Source organism: Scyliorhinus torazame, chromosome 6 (assembly GCF_047496885.1).
Source record: "Scyliorhinus torazame isolate Kashiwa2021f chromosome 6, sScyTor2.1, whole genome shotgun sequence".
Taxonomy (NCBI): Eukaryota; Metazoa; Chordata; class Chondrichthyes; order Carcharhiniformes; family Scyliorhinidae; genus Scyliorhinus; species Scyliorhinus torazame.
This window is the reverse complement of record NC_092712.1, coordinates 311,685,075-311,698,090: the sequence shown is the minus strand read 5'-3', so window position 1 is coordinate 311,698,090 and position 13,016 is coordinate 311,685,075. Positions and strand designations below refer to the sequence as shown.

General features: G+C 43.2%; 1 protein-coding gene across 2 annotated transcripts in view; it reads right to left on the bottom strand.

The window, feature by feature from the left end:
- kif15 (kinesin family member 15) overlaps nucleotides 1-13,016 on the bottom strand; it is a 117,476-nt gene that overhangs the window by 69,608 nt on the left and 34,852 nt on the right. For both annotated transcript variants that reach the window (XM_072510067.1, XM_072510069.1), the window contains exons 14-17: nucleotides 5,672-5,849; nucleotides 5,355-5,496; nucleotides 4,789-4,930; nucleotides 1,427-1,624 (exon numbers count right to left, since the gene is read on the bottom strand). In XM_072510067.1, coding sequence (XP_072366168.1) covers nucleotides 1,427-1,624; nucleotides 4,789-4,930; nucleotides 5,355-5,496; nucleotides 5,672-5,849 — 660 coding nt within the window. The remainder of the gene's footprint in view (nucleotides 1-1,426; nucleotides 1,625-4,788; nucleotides 4,931-5,354; nucleotides 5,497-5,671; nucleotides 5,850-13,016) is intronic.

Here is a 13,016-nt window from a genome sequence, read left to right as displayed (position 1 = left end):
AATGGGATAAGGATCCTGTATTGATGAAACACCCAGAAAAGTCAGGGGAAAAAAAAAAAACAGACAATAAAGGTTCGTTAATTGAATCGGAGGCCTCTCAGAGCTCATCGGCAGAAAAAATGGCGGAGACAGCCTCTGAGGCTCCGGCCAAGCTGCTTTTGACTACCTTGGCAAAAGAATCGTCACAATCCACGGGTTGGGTTTCTTGGGTGATGGGGATGGGCATGTTGGATTGTTGGGGTTCTATGTTTATTTTTACATTTTCTTGTTCTTGTTGGGGTTACATTTTTAGTTTCGGCTTCAGTTTTATGTGGGATTCTGTTCCAATTGTTACGAAAATATATAGCTTCCAGTTGGAGTGCAATGGTTCATGGGGGTTTCAATATAATAATGATATTAATAATTGCTTATTGTCACAAGTAAGCTTCAATGAAGTTACTGTGAAAAGCCCCTACACGCCACAATCCGGCGCCTGTTCGGGGAGGCCAGTACAGGAATTGAACCCGTGCTGCTGGCATTGTTCTGCATTACAAGCCAGCTATTTATTAGGAAACATTTTTAATAAACATTTTTTTAAAAGACACTAAAGTACAACAGACTGCTGTACTGTTGGAAGAGATAGCTTGCACACACAGAAGACATCTGCCATAGCACTATTGAAGAGCAGGGGTTCTCCTGGTGTTATCGCCACCATTTGTTCATCTCGTTTGCTGCTTGGGGAACACAACAAATTTGGGTGCAGTGTTTGCCTGCATAACAAAATAGCTGTGCTTCAAAAATAATTATTGGTCATACAGCAATCAAGGATGTGCTGAAATGCAAGTTCTCTCTTTAATATCTAACCACCACAGTACTACTTTTCCTATCCTAGTTATTTTAAATACAAAAATACATCGCCAAATAACTTATCTGGACACAAGCAAAGACTGAACTGCACTGTGCACCATAAGTTTATGACACACAAAATTATGTAGTGTTTTAGATAAAACATGGTAATTATTAAATAATAAAAGCAAGGGAATTATTAACTGACTTATCTAACTGCAAAAAAATAAAATAAAAAAATTATTTCTTCTTTTTCTGGCGGCCTTGGGCATCAAAGTCAGAAGGAGACTAATTCAGCTGACAACACAAAACTAATGTGTGCAAATTACTGGTGAAACAGAATGCAGGATTGCTGTCTCAACACTTGAAACAAATTAATTTGCTGCACAGCAATTTAGGACATCTGAAGAGGGGAAAGACACTGTATAAAAACAAATCTATCTTTTTTCTTCCATCACCAAACAACTCCGATCGCAGTGGTACAGTGTGGCATCCTTTCCTATTCTGAATTACAGACCTAGTATTCTGAATTCAGCTTCAGGCAAGACTATCCACAGGCCTCTACAGAGAGTGGAATTAAGAAGTCAACCAAAACACTAACCTGCACCATTCGAAGCTCTTCTGCAATTGCATCACAAGCCTGTTCATTCATTTCAGGTGGCAAAGGCTCATTCATAATATCGCTTTCCTGAGTTCCTGGCTCCATTTCTGCACAGGCGCCAGGAGTTCCTTCAGGACTCATGTGTAGAATAATTCGAGATCGTAGATTGTAAACAGGTTTTGTTGGAGTAGTCATATTCTAATGCATCACAAGATAGGTATTAGAGTCCAATCTGATAATAGTGAACACCATTGTTTAATCCAAAATCCAAACACGAATGGACAGTAACGGGGAAAAAATACAGTTTCAGAAAAGCATTACTGTGCAGGGAGAAACTAGGTACACTTAGTTTTACAACATCAAGGCTGCAGAGAACAAAACAGAACAAACCAAAAAGAGCTGAACCTGAGAGTGACTGCCCTTGACTTTGACCAAGGCAGCAAGAAGCCCTAGCAAAACTGGAGACAATTGGAATGGGAGAGGCTCTGCAGGTTGGAGTCATACCTAGCACAAAGGAATATGGTTATGTTGTTTGAGGTCAATCATCTCAGCTCCAGGATATCCCTGCAGGAGGAATTCATCAGGAGTTCTATCATAAAGGTCAGAAGTGAGGATATTCGCAGATGCTTGGACAATATTCAGCACCATTTGTCACTCCTCAGATATTGAATTAGCCTATATCAATATGCATCAAACCCAGACAACATTAAGGGTTGGACTGATAAGTGACGAGCCACATATGTGCCACACAATTTCCAAGCAATGACCATTTCCCTGTAACGTTCAATGGCACTATCATCACTGAATCACCCAAATCATTGCTGGGGTAATCATGGACCAGAAACTGAATTTGGGCCAACCATATAAATACTGTGGTTACAAGAGCAGGTCAGAGACTGGGAATTCCGTCACAAGTAATTTAGTTCCTCGGGGCTGAGAACATGGGTTCAATCCAGTCTGTGTGGAGTTTGCACATTCTCCCCATGTCTGTATGGGTTTCACCCCCACAATCCAAAGATGTGCAGGTAGGTAGATGGGCCACGCTAAATTGCCTTAATTGGGAAAATAAATAATTGGATACTCTAAATTAAAAAAAACAAGTAATTTAGTTCCTGACTCCACCATCTAGAGGGCACAAATCAGAGTGTGATGGAATACTCTCCACTTTCCTGAATAGTGTAGCTCCAACAACACTCATTAAGCCAGATACCATCTAAGTTAAAGCAGCCCACTTGATTGGAACCTCATCACCACCTTAAAACATTTACTCCTTCCATCACCAACCCTCAGTGGCAGCAGTGGCTATCATCCATAAGATGCACTGCAGTAATTTGCAAAGTTTCCTTTGACAGCACTCGACAAACCCACAACCTCTACCATCTAGGACAAGAGCAGCACATACATGCGAACACTACACCTGCAAGTTCACCCCCAAGCTACACACAATCCTGACCTGGAACAACATCACCATTCCTTCACTGTTGGGTTCAAAATCCTGGAATTTCCTTCCGAACAGCACTTTGTGTTTACTGACAGTACCTGGACTGCAATGGCTCACGGCGGCTTACCACCACCTTCTCATAGATATAGGAGTCTTCCGATTATTTCCTTTGTTCCCATTCATTTTATTTTTTAAATTATTTTTGGTTCATGTACCCATAATCGGGATGTGTTTTTAAGCAAAGACTCTGTTGAAACAACCTGCTTCCCAGGTTTTAGAACAACCAAGGTTGAGGGGTGACCTGATAGAGGTCTACAAGATTATGAGGGGCATGGATAGAGTGGATGGGCAAGCACTCTTTCCCAGGGTGGAGGGGTCAGTCACCAGGGGGCATAGATTTCGGGTCCGTGGGGCAAAGCTTAGAGATGTGCGAGGCAGGTTTATTTTACACAGAGGGTGGTGAGTGCCTGGAACGCACTGCCAGGAGAGGTTATGGAAGCAGATACATTAATGGCATTCAAAAGGCATCTCGACATATACATGGATAGGATGTGTATAGAGGGATACGGCAATAGGAAGTGCTGAGGATTTTGGCCAAGGGGGGTATCATGACTGGTACAGGTTTGGAGGGTCGAAGGCCCGATTCTGTGCTGTATTGGTCTTTGTTTTGTATTTTGGAGAGGAGAAACCAGACTCCTCAGCACTGAGTGGATCTTGGGAACCAGCTTTGGAGGGACTTGTTTTGATTGGTTAACTGGCAACCAGCAGGCTCAGGAGGAGCAGTGTTCTACCTGACAACGGCTAGCGATGATGCTTTCAGAGGGAACTTAGCAGAAGTGTTTAGACCTTAGAAAGAAACGGTACTTTTTCCCTCTCTCTCCCATTTTTCTGAAAGTAATGCGTGCCTGGCACATCCTTTGCTGTAAACCTGAAATGGTACGGAGTCTACAGTGAAGGTAAACAGCAACGCCAGTGAAAACCATCTCAAGCCTTGAAGGAAGAAGTACAAAACCGAAAGCCTGAACTTCAGAAAGACATTGACTGGAAGTCATTGCAGTGCATCAGAGATCCTCGTCGTTTTATTTTTTTTCCACCGCCTTTTCGTGTGTGTTAGGAGAGACAGTTGCATTTTCTATCCATTTCATTATAATACAGTACATAATTAAAGGTTACTTGTGTTTTGAAGTTACAAACCTGGTGACTGTAGTTTATTGGGCTCAAAGAAAGATCTCTGGTACTTTAAATAAAATCTCTCATTTCGCCTGTGTTGCAACTCCAGATCAAGTGGGGCTGGAATTGACTGCGCACTAGCCCAGGGTATTGTGACATAGGCAATTAGGGATGGACAATAATGCTGGCGTGGCCAGCTACACCCAGATCCCACAAAATATATTATTTTTAAAAACTGGGTGTATCTTCATTACATGTACTGCAGTGGCTCAAGTACACAGCTCATCGCTAATTTCTCAAGGACAATTCAGGATGAACAACAAATGCTGACAATAATTTTCACAGCAATCAAGTTCAAGATGCTTTCAAGGGCTTATAGGAACAAGATTTTTTTAAATAGTGTTTGCATAAATAAAATTTAATTGAGAGGGTGTACTGTGCACTGACTTGCTCCTCAAAAAATGACAGTGTCAGCTCATGTTGCAAGGATATTTTTTCAAAAGGATTAGCTATAATAACAATTGGTACAAATTACTTCCACTGTAATCTCCTTGTCTCTTGGGGCAGGGCACTAAATTCCACAGGAATCAAAAAAAAAAAAGCTTACTTTGCTAAAATGATGCAAATGAATGATGGATTCAGACCCCAAGCATTTAAGTCTCCATTGAAATCAGTTTTCAACAAACCTCAGTTGAATCTGGAGCGTGTAAAAATCCCATTACTAATAATGAATGTGTCATGGAATATGTACCTTAATTGTCTCAGCATGCATCTTATTTAGCTGGGAGACCTCCTGACGTGTGAGAGCTTTTGTTGTCTCCAAAATATTTTCTAGATGCTGGTTGGCCTTTTGAAGGGTGTGGACCTCCAAATCCAACTCCATTTGTTTCTTCCTAAAAGTAACAAAAAGCTCAGTTTATATAAATCAGACCATAAAATCAGCACTGGAGTCCTTTCCCAAGATTTGCTGGAATTTAGAAGTTAACCTCAGCATCAAAAAGCACAAGTGGAACTCAACATCCCCTGGGTGACTAAGCAGCCCTTTCCAGTACCACACTGCTCATCTCCCTAATATGAGATGGGGGGGGGGGGGGGGGGGGAAAAGAGAGAGAGAGAGAGAGAGAGAGAGAGAGAGAGAAAGAGGGGAAAAGAGAGAGAGAGAGAAAGAGGGGAAAAGAGAGAGAGAGAGAGAGAGAGAGAGAGAGAGAGAATTTTTTTTTTTTAGTAAACATTGGTCTGCTTCACCTCCTTGGCCAGGTCATGAATGGAATTGAACAGATGTAGTAATTTTCAAACAATAAATACGAATCAACTTACTTGGTCAGCTCTTGAAACTCCTCATAGTCCTGTTTCACAGAAGATAAATCGCTCTGTGCTTGCAGAAGTCGAGCTTTAAGCCTTTCTTGTGATACTGCAGAGACATTTTCAACTTTGACGGGTGACAGGTACCAGGTCTGACCTTAATAAAAAAGCATCTCTTGCATATTACAATTCAAAGGAACAATACATTAAATATTAGTGCTAAATCAGGAACAGCAAAAAGAATACAATACATGATAATGCAGACACAATGTTAGCAGATCTTTGTCGCGTAAATTGCATAACAAATTACAAACATTTATCAGTAGATTTACCTCCAGTATTTTTATCAGAAGTAGAGGCTTCTAAAAATGCTCTTTCCAATTCTGCTGCCATGTGTAATGTAATTTCCTTAGCATGTTTCACACTTTCCAAGGAGTTCAGGTATTTGTTTTCTTCCCGCAGAGCACGATTCTCCATTGCATAACTGGCAACCCGAGGGTCTTGTTCAATCTAGTGGCACAAAACATTATAAATTTTCTACAAGGAACTTAACACAAACTACATTGAATGCATACCAATAAAATCACTTGGCTCAACTGATCCATTCCGGCAATTATCGTCCGCAGGAGCCTCCTTGCACCCTACTTCGAACCCCGTCAACATATCCTTCCAATCCTTTCTCTCTCATGTGTTTAGCTAGCTTCCCCATAAAAACACCTCTTCCACTTTTTTGACTGCTCAATGTGATAAACAAGTTCCACATTCTAACTAATTGAATTTATTTAAGACTAGTATGGCCCCGAGTTCTGGATATCCCACCAGTGGAAGCCTTTTTCTAAAATTAAGAGGATTCATACGCAAGGCCCTTTATTAGGTTACTCAATTTTCTTGAGAAAAGCTCAATCTGTTACATGTTTTGTGATAACTATACCTTCTTAGTTCTAGTATCATTTCTGTAAATCTTTTTTGCACCATCTCCATGCTTATCTCTACACTGGGAGAACAGTGCACAATAATTCCTAAGTGGGGTTCTAACCTAGTTTCTATACTATATCAAGGTTCTGATGAAACATCAAAGACCTCTTTCTTTCTCCAAAGCATTTGTTTTTATTTTTTAACATCCAGCATTTTGCTTTTATATTAAAGTTCTATACAAGTTTAACATAAATTAAGTGCTTTTCAATTGTTCCTCTGAAAATAATGTTACGTTTTATGGCGGCGTTAACTTGTGTTACTATTTTAAATGACCATGTACCTCTACATTCCTTCGCTCCAAGGATATGCGGAACTAATTATTGTTATCCTGCTTTACTTTAAAAGAAAAAAAAAAGGCAGAACTTTACAACTGCATAGTTTATCAGGGGTTACTAATCATTTAGAGATCTAGTGGCACATTGAACAGCATCCTTGCTCAGAGTAGAAGCTCCAGGTTTAAGTTCCACCCATGACTTGACGGCCAAGGAAGGCATATTAAACGGGGTGAATGGCAACCTGCAAATCCTTCCAACGCAAAACTATGGGAGGCAGTAGGACTGGGAGGGGTTCCTGGTCAGCCATGTGATGGAAAGAAAGCTGGAGTCTCTACTATCACTATCCATAGCTCCAAGCTGCAACATGCATGTAAAAGTGCATGTTGCCAGATCACCAAGACTCCCCGACTGAACTATATATTTTTTTAATGCATTTTATTCCAAACATATTCAAATGGTTACAAAATAGACAGTCCAGTGATCATACTCCCCGTCACACAATTATAGTTTGCACAAATTTTCTCTCCCCACCCTTGACGAACAACTCCTCAAACATGGCCACTAACAACCCCCACCTTGCCTTAAAGCCCTCCGCTGAACCCCTCAATTCGTATTTAATCTTTTCCAGACGGAGAAAGCCGTACAAGTCTCCCAGCCAGGCCGCCACTCCTGGCAGCGTTGCTGACCGCCATTCCAATAAATCCTTCGCCTGGCAACCAGAGAGGCGAAGGCCACGACATCAGCCATCCGCCCTGTAGTGATATCATGGTTGTGTTGTAATTTAATGACTGACCACTTAGGAGTCTCATTCGTATACAAGTGAATGTTAGAGTTACGTGACAGACTGACTGGAGAGCTGGGAGAGAGATAGTCTCTGCATGATCATGCTGTTATTCGTCTGTTTTGTTATATAGTTGATCCACGGTAAATGTTACTAAATTGTTTATAACTTTAGCTACAAGTATTCTTGTAATATAAATCAGGCCCCCTGACAAGAATATTACACTCCCTTCCATCAGCTCCGGCTTCTCCGATATTCCGAACACTCCCCTCGCATCAGCTCCGGCTTCTCCAATATCCCGAACATCGCCAAAGGGTCCAGTCCAACTTCCTCCACACAATTCTCATTAGTGCTGCAAACACCCCCTCCCAGTATCTCTCTAGCTTCTCGAAACCCTCAACATCTGCGCGGGCTTTGCTGGTCCCTGCCCACACTCTTCTGCCACGCCCTGGAAGAACCCACTCATTTTTTGCTTGAATCATATGTACCATGTGCCACCTTGAATTATATCAGGCTCACCCTCGCGTACAAGATAGTGTTTATCCTGCGTAGCCCCTCGCTCCATACTCCCCAATTTATTTCTCCCTCCCAGCTGCCCCTCCCCCTTAATCTTCATAAAAATATAAGAACTAGAAGCAGGAGGAGGCCATCTGGCCCCTCGAGTCTGCTCCACCATTCAATGAGATCATGGCTGATCTTTTGTGGACTCAGCTCCACTTTCCGGCCCAAACACCATAACTCTTAATCCCTTTATTCTTCAAAAAACTATCTATCTTTATCTTAAAAACATTTAATGAAGGAGCCTCTACTTCTTCACTGGGCAAGGAATTCCATAGATTCACAACCCTTTGGGTGAAGAAGTTCATCCTAAACTCAGTCTTAAATGTACTTCCCCTTATTTTGAGGCTATGCCCCCTAGTTCTGCATTCACCCGCCAGTGGAAACAACCTGCCCGCATCTATCCTATCTATTCCCTTCATAATTTTATATGTTTCTATAAGATCCCCCCTCATCCTTCTAAATTCCAACAAGTACAGTCCCAGTCTACTCAACCTCTCCTCGTAATCCAACCCCTTCAGCTCTGGGATTAACCTAGTGAACCTCCTCTGCACACCCTCCAGTTCCAGGAGGTCCTTTCTCAAGTAAGGAGACCAAAACTGAACACAATACTCCAGGTGTGGCCTCACTAACACCTTATACAATTGCAGCATAACCTCCCTAGTCTTAAACTCCATCCCTCTAGCAATGAAGGACAAAATTCCATTTGCCTTCTTAATCACCTGTTGCACCTGTAAACCAACTTTTTGCGACGTATGCACTAGCACACCTAGGTCTCTCTGCACAGCAGCATGTTTTAATATTTTATCATTTAAATAATAATCCCTTTTGCTGTTATTCCTACCAAAATGGATAACCTCACATTTGTCAACATGGTATTCCATCTGCCAGACCCTAGTCCATCCACTTAGCCTATCCAAATCCCTCTGCAGACTTCCAGTATCCTCTGCACTTTTTGCTTTACCAGTTATCTGAGTGCCGTCTGCAAACTTGGACACATTGCCCTTGGTCCCCAACTCCAAATCATCTATGTAAATTGTGAACAGTTATGGGCCCAACACTGATCTCTGAGGGACACCACTAGCTACTGATTGCCAACCAGAGAAACACCCATTAATCCCCACTCTTTGCTTTCTATTAATTAACCAATCCTCTATCCATGCTACTACTTTCCCCTTAATGCCATGCATCTTTATCTTATGCAGCAACCTTTTGTGTGGCACCTTGTCAAAGGCTTTCTGAAAATCCAGATATACCACATCTATTGGCTCCCCATTATCTACCGCACTGGTAATGTCCTCACAAAATTCCATTAAATTAGTTAGGCACAACCTGCCCTTTATGAACCCATACTGCGTCTGCCCAATGGGACAATTTCCATCCAGATGCCTCGCTATTTCTTCCTTGATGATAGATTCCAGCATCTTCCCTACTACTGAAGTTAAGCTCACTGGCCTATAATTACCTGCTTTCTGCCTACCTCCTTTTTTTAAACAGTGGTGTCACGTTTGCGAATTTCCAATCCGCCGGGACCACCCCGGAGTCTCGTGAATTTTGGTAAATTATCACTAGTGCATTTGCAATTTCCCTAGCCATCTCTTTTAGCACTCTGGGATGCATTCCATCAGGGCCAGGAGACTAGTCTACCTTTAGCCCCATTAGCTTGTCCATCACTACCTCCTTGGAGTTAACAATCCTCTCAAGGTCCTCACCTGTCATAGCCTCATTGCCATCAGTCATTGGCATGTTATTTGAGTCTTCCACTGTGAAGACCGACCCAAAAAACCTGTTCAGTGCCTCAGCCATTTCTTCATCTCCCATTATTAAATCTCCCTTCTCATCCTCTAAAGACCAATATTTACCTTAGCCACTCTTTTTTGTTTTATATATTTGTAGAAACTTTTACTATCGGTTTTCATTTTCTGAGCAAGTTTACTCTCATAATCTATCTTACTCTTCTTCATAGCTTTTTTAGTAGCTTTCTGTTGCCCCCTAAAGATTTCCCAGTCCTCTAGTCTCCCACTAATCTTTGCTACTTTGTATGCTTTTTTCTTCAATTTGATACTCTCCCTTATTTCCTTGGATATCCACGGTCGATTTTCCCTCTTTCTACCGTCCTTCCTTTTTGTTGGTATAAACCTTTGCTGAGCACTGTGAAAAATCGCTTGGAACGTTCTCCACTGTTCCTCAACTGTTTCACCATAAAGTCTTTGCTCCCAGTCTACCTCAGCTAGTTCTTCTCTCATCCCATTGTAATCTCCTTTGTTTAAGCACAAAACACTAGGGTTTGATTTTACCTTCTCACCCTCCATCTGTATTTTAAATTCCACCATATTGTGATCGCTCCTTCAGAGAGGATCCCTAACTATGAGATCCTGAATCAATCCTGTCTCATTACACAGGACCAGATCTAGGACTGCTTGTTCCCTCGTAGGTTCCATTACATACTGTTCTAGGAAACTATCGCGGATACGTTCTATAAACTCCTCCTTAAGGCTGCCTTGACCAACCTGGTTAAACCAATCGACATGTAGATTAAAATCCCCCATGATAACTGCTTTACCATTTCTACATGCATCAGTTATTTCTTTGTTTATTGCCTGCCCCACCATTATGTTACTATTTGGTGGCCTATAGACTACTCCTACCAGTGACTTTTTCGCCTTACAATTCCTGGTTTCTACCCAAATGGATTCAACCTTATCCTCCATAGCACCGATGTCATCCCTTACTGTTGCCAGGACGTCATCCTTAAAGAACAGAGCTACACCACCTCCCTTACCATCCACTCTGTCCTTCCGAATAGTTTGATACCCTCGGATATTTAACTCCCAGTCGTGACCATCCTTTAACCATGTTTCAGTAATGGCCACTAAATCATAGTCATTCACGATGATTTGCGCCATCAACTCATTTTACTTATTCCGAATACTACGAGCATTCAGGTAAAGTACACTTATGTTGGCTTTTTGACCTCTGTTCTGAATCTTAACACCTCGATCAGTAACTTCTCCTAAGTTATATTTCCTCTTAACCTTTCTCCTAATTTTCCTTGTCGTTGAACCCATATCTTCATGTAACAACCTGCCGCGTCGCTTACCATTAATGTTTTCACTTCCCGTTTTATTCCTTTTAGTATTCCTGGTCCTATTCACTGAGCTCCCCTCAAGTCACTGTACCTTGTACTGTCGCCCTTTTTGATTTTTGACTATGGCTTCTCTGCCTTACACTTTCCCCCTTACTGCCTTTTGTTTCTGTCCCTGTTTTACTGCCTTCCAACTTCCTGCATCGGTTCCCATCCCCCTGCCACATTAGTTTAAACTCTCCCCAACAGCTCTAGCAAACACCCCCCCCTAGGACATCGGTTCCAGTCCTGCCCAGGTGCAGACCGTCCAGTTTGTACTGGTCCCACCTCCACCAGAACCGGTTCCAATGCCCCAGGAATTTGAATCCCTCCCTCTTGCACCATCTCTCGATCCACGCATTCACCCTATCTATCCTGACATTCCTACTCGGACTAGCTCGTGGCACTGGTAGCAATCCTGAGATTACTACCTTTGAGGTCCTACCTTCACCACCTGCTCGTCCAGCCACCCATATGGGTCTTCGATCCTGCCCTCCCCTTCCACGTCCGGAGCAGCAGCCGCTCCAGCGGTAGCATGGGGAACTCCTTCCAAACCTTCTGGCAAAGTCTCTTACCTGCAAGTATCTAAACTCGCTTCCTCTCGGGACCTGCACACTCTCCTTCAGTTCCTCTATACTGACAAACCTTTCTTGTAGGTACAGATCCCTCATGCTAACCAGCCCCACTTCTTATACAAACCATCTGTCCCTCTTCGGCTCGAATCAGTGGTTTTTGCACAAAGCAGATAACATAAGTGCCTCCTCAACTGGTTCCAGAACTTCACTGTGGATTACACCACTGGGCTCTCCGTATATTTCCTTGGCGCCAGCGGCAACACCGCCATCACCATTGCCCCCAGGCTGGACCCTCTATATAAGATTCTTCCTCCATCCTAACCCATTCTGCCCCCTCTCCTTCCTACAACCGCCTCACCTTCTCCATCAAATAATGCAGCAGATTTGGCAATGCCAACCCCAGTTTCTGCCTCTGTAACAGGGTCCTCTTTACCCAGGACACCTTCCCTGCTCACACAAACTGAGCTAACCGTATCCAGCTTCCGGAAAAAGGCTTTATGGTACAAAAAACGGAAGTGTCTGGAATAGGAACCTTGGCAGGACGTTCATTGTCACCACTTGGACCCAGCATATTCCACCTCTTCAGATCCTTCCTAACCTCCTCCACCAGCTTTGTTGAATTCTATTTATACAATGTCGCCCACTCCACATTACCTGAATCCCCAGGTATCTGAACCTATCTCTCGCTACTTTGAATGGATCCCCCCCACCCTTGGTTGGCTCTCTGGCCCAACTCATTCACCGGGAACAACTTTTCCCTGCGTTCAACTTGTGTCCTGAGAAAGTCCCAAACTTCCCTAATAGGCCCATAATACTCCCCATGCTATCCAGTGGATCCGACACGTACAACAATATGTCGCCCACATATAGCGACACCCGATACTCCCTACTCCCCCTCGTAACCCATTGCCACTCTGCCGACCCCCTAAGGGCCATTGCCAGAGGCTCTATTGCTAGGGCGAACAGCAGAGGTGACAACGGGCACCCCTACCTTGTTCCCGTGTAACCAAAAGCTTTGTGAGCCCATATCGGTGGTCCGTACGCTCGCCACCAGTGCCACATATAACAAGCGCACCCATGTCACAAACTTCGGCCCAAACCTTCCCAGGACCTCGAGCATGTACCACCACTCCACCCGGTCAAATGCCTTCTCCGCATCCATGGACACTACGTCTGGTACCCGTCCTCTCGACGGAGGTCACATTCACATTTAACAGCCTCCATATATTACTGGAGAGTTGCCTGTCCTTTACGAAACCCAGTTGGTCCTCTGCAACCACCCCTAGGATGCAACTTTCCATCTCGCCACCATCAATTCAGCCAGTACATATATATCTGTATTTAATAGCGATATGGGCCTGTACGACCCACATTCTAACGGGTCCTTCC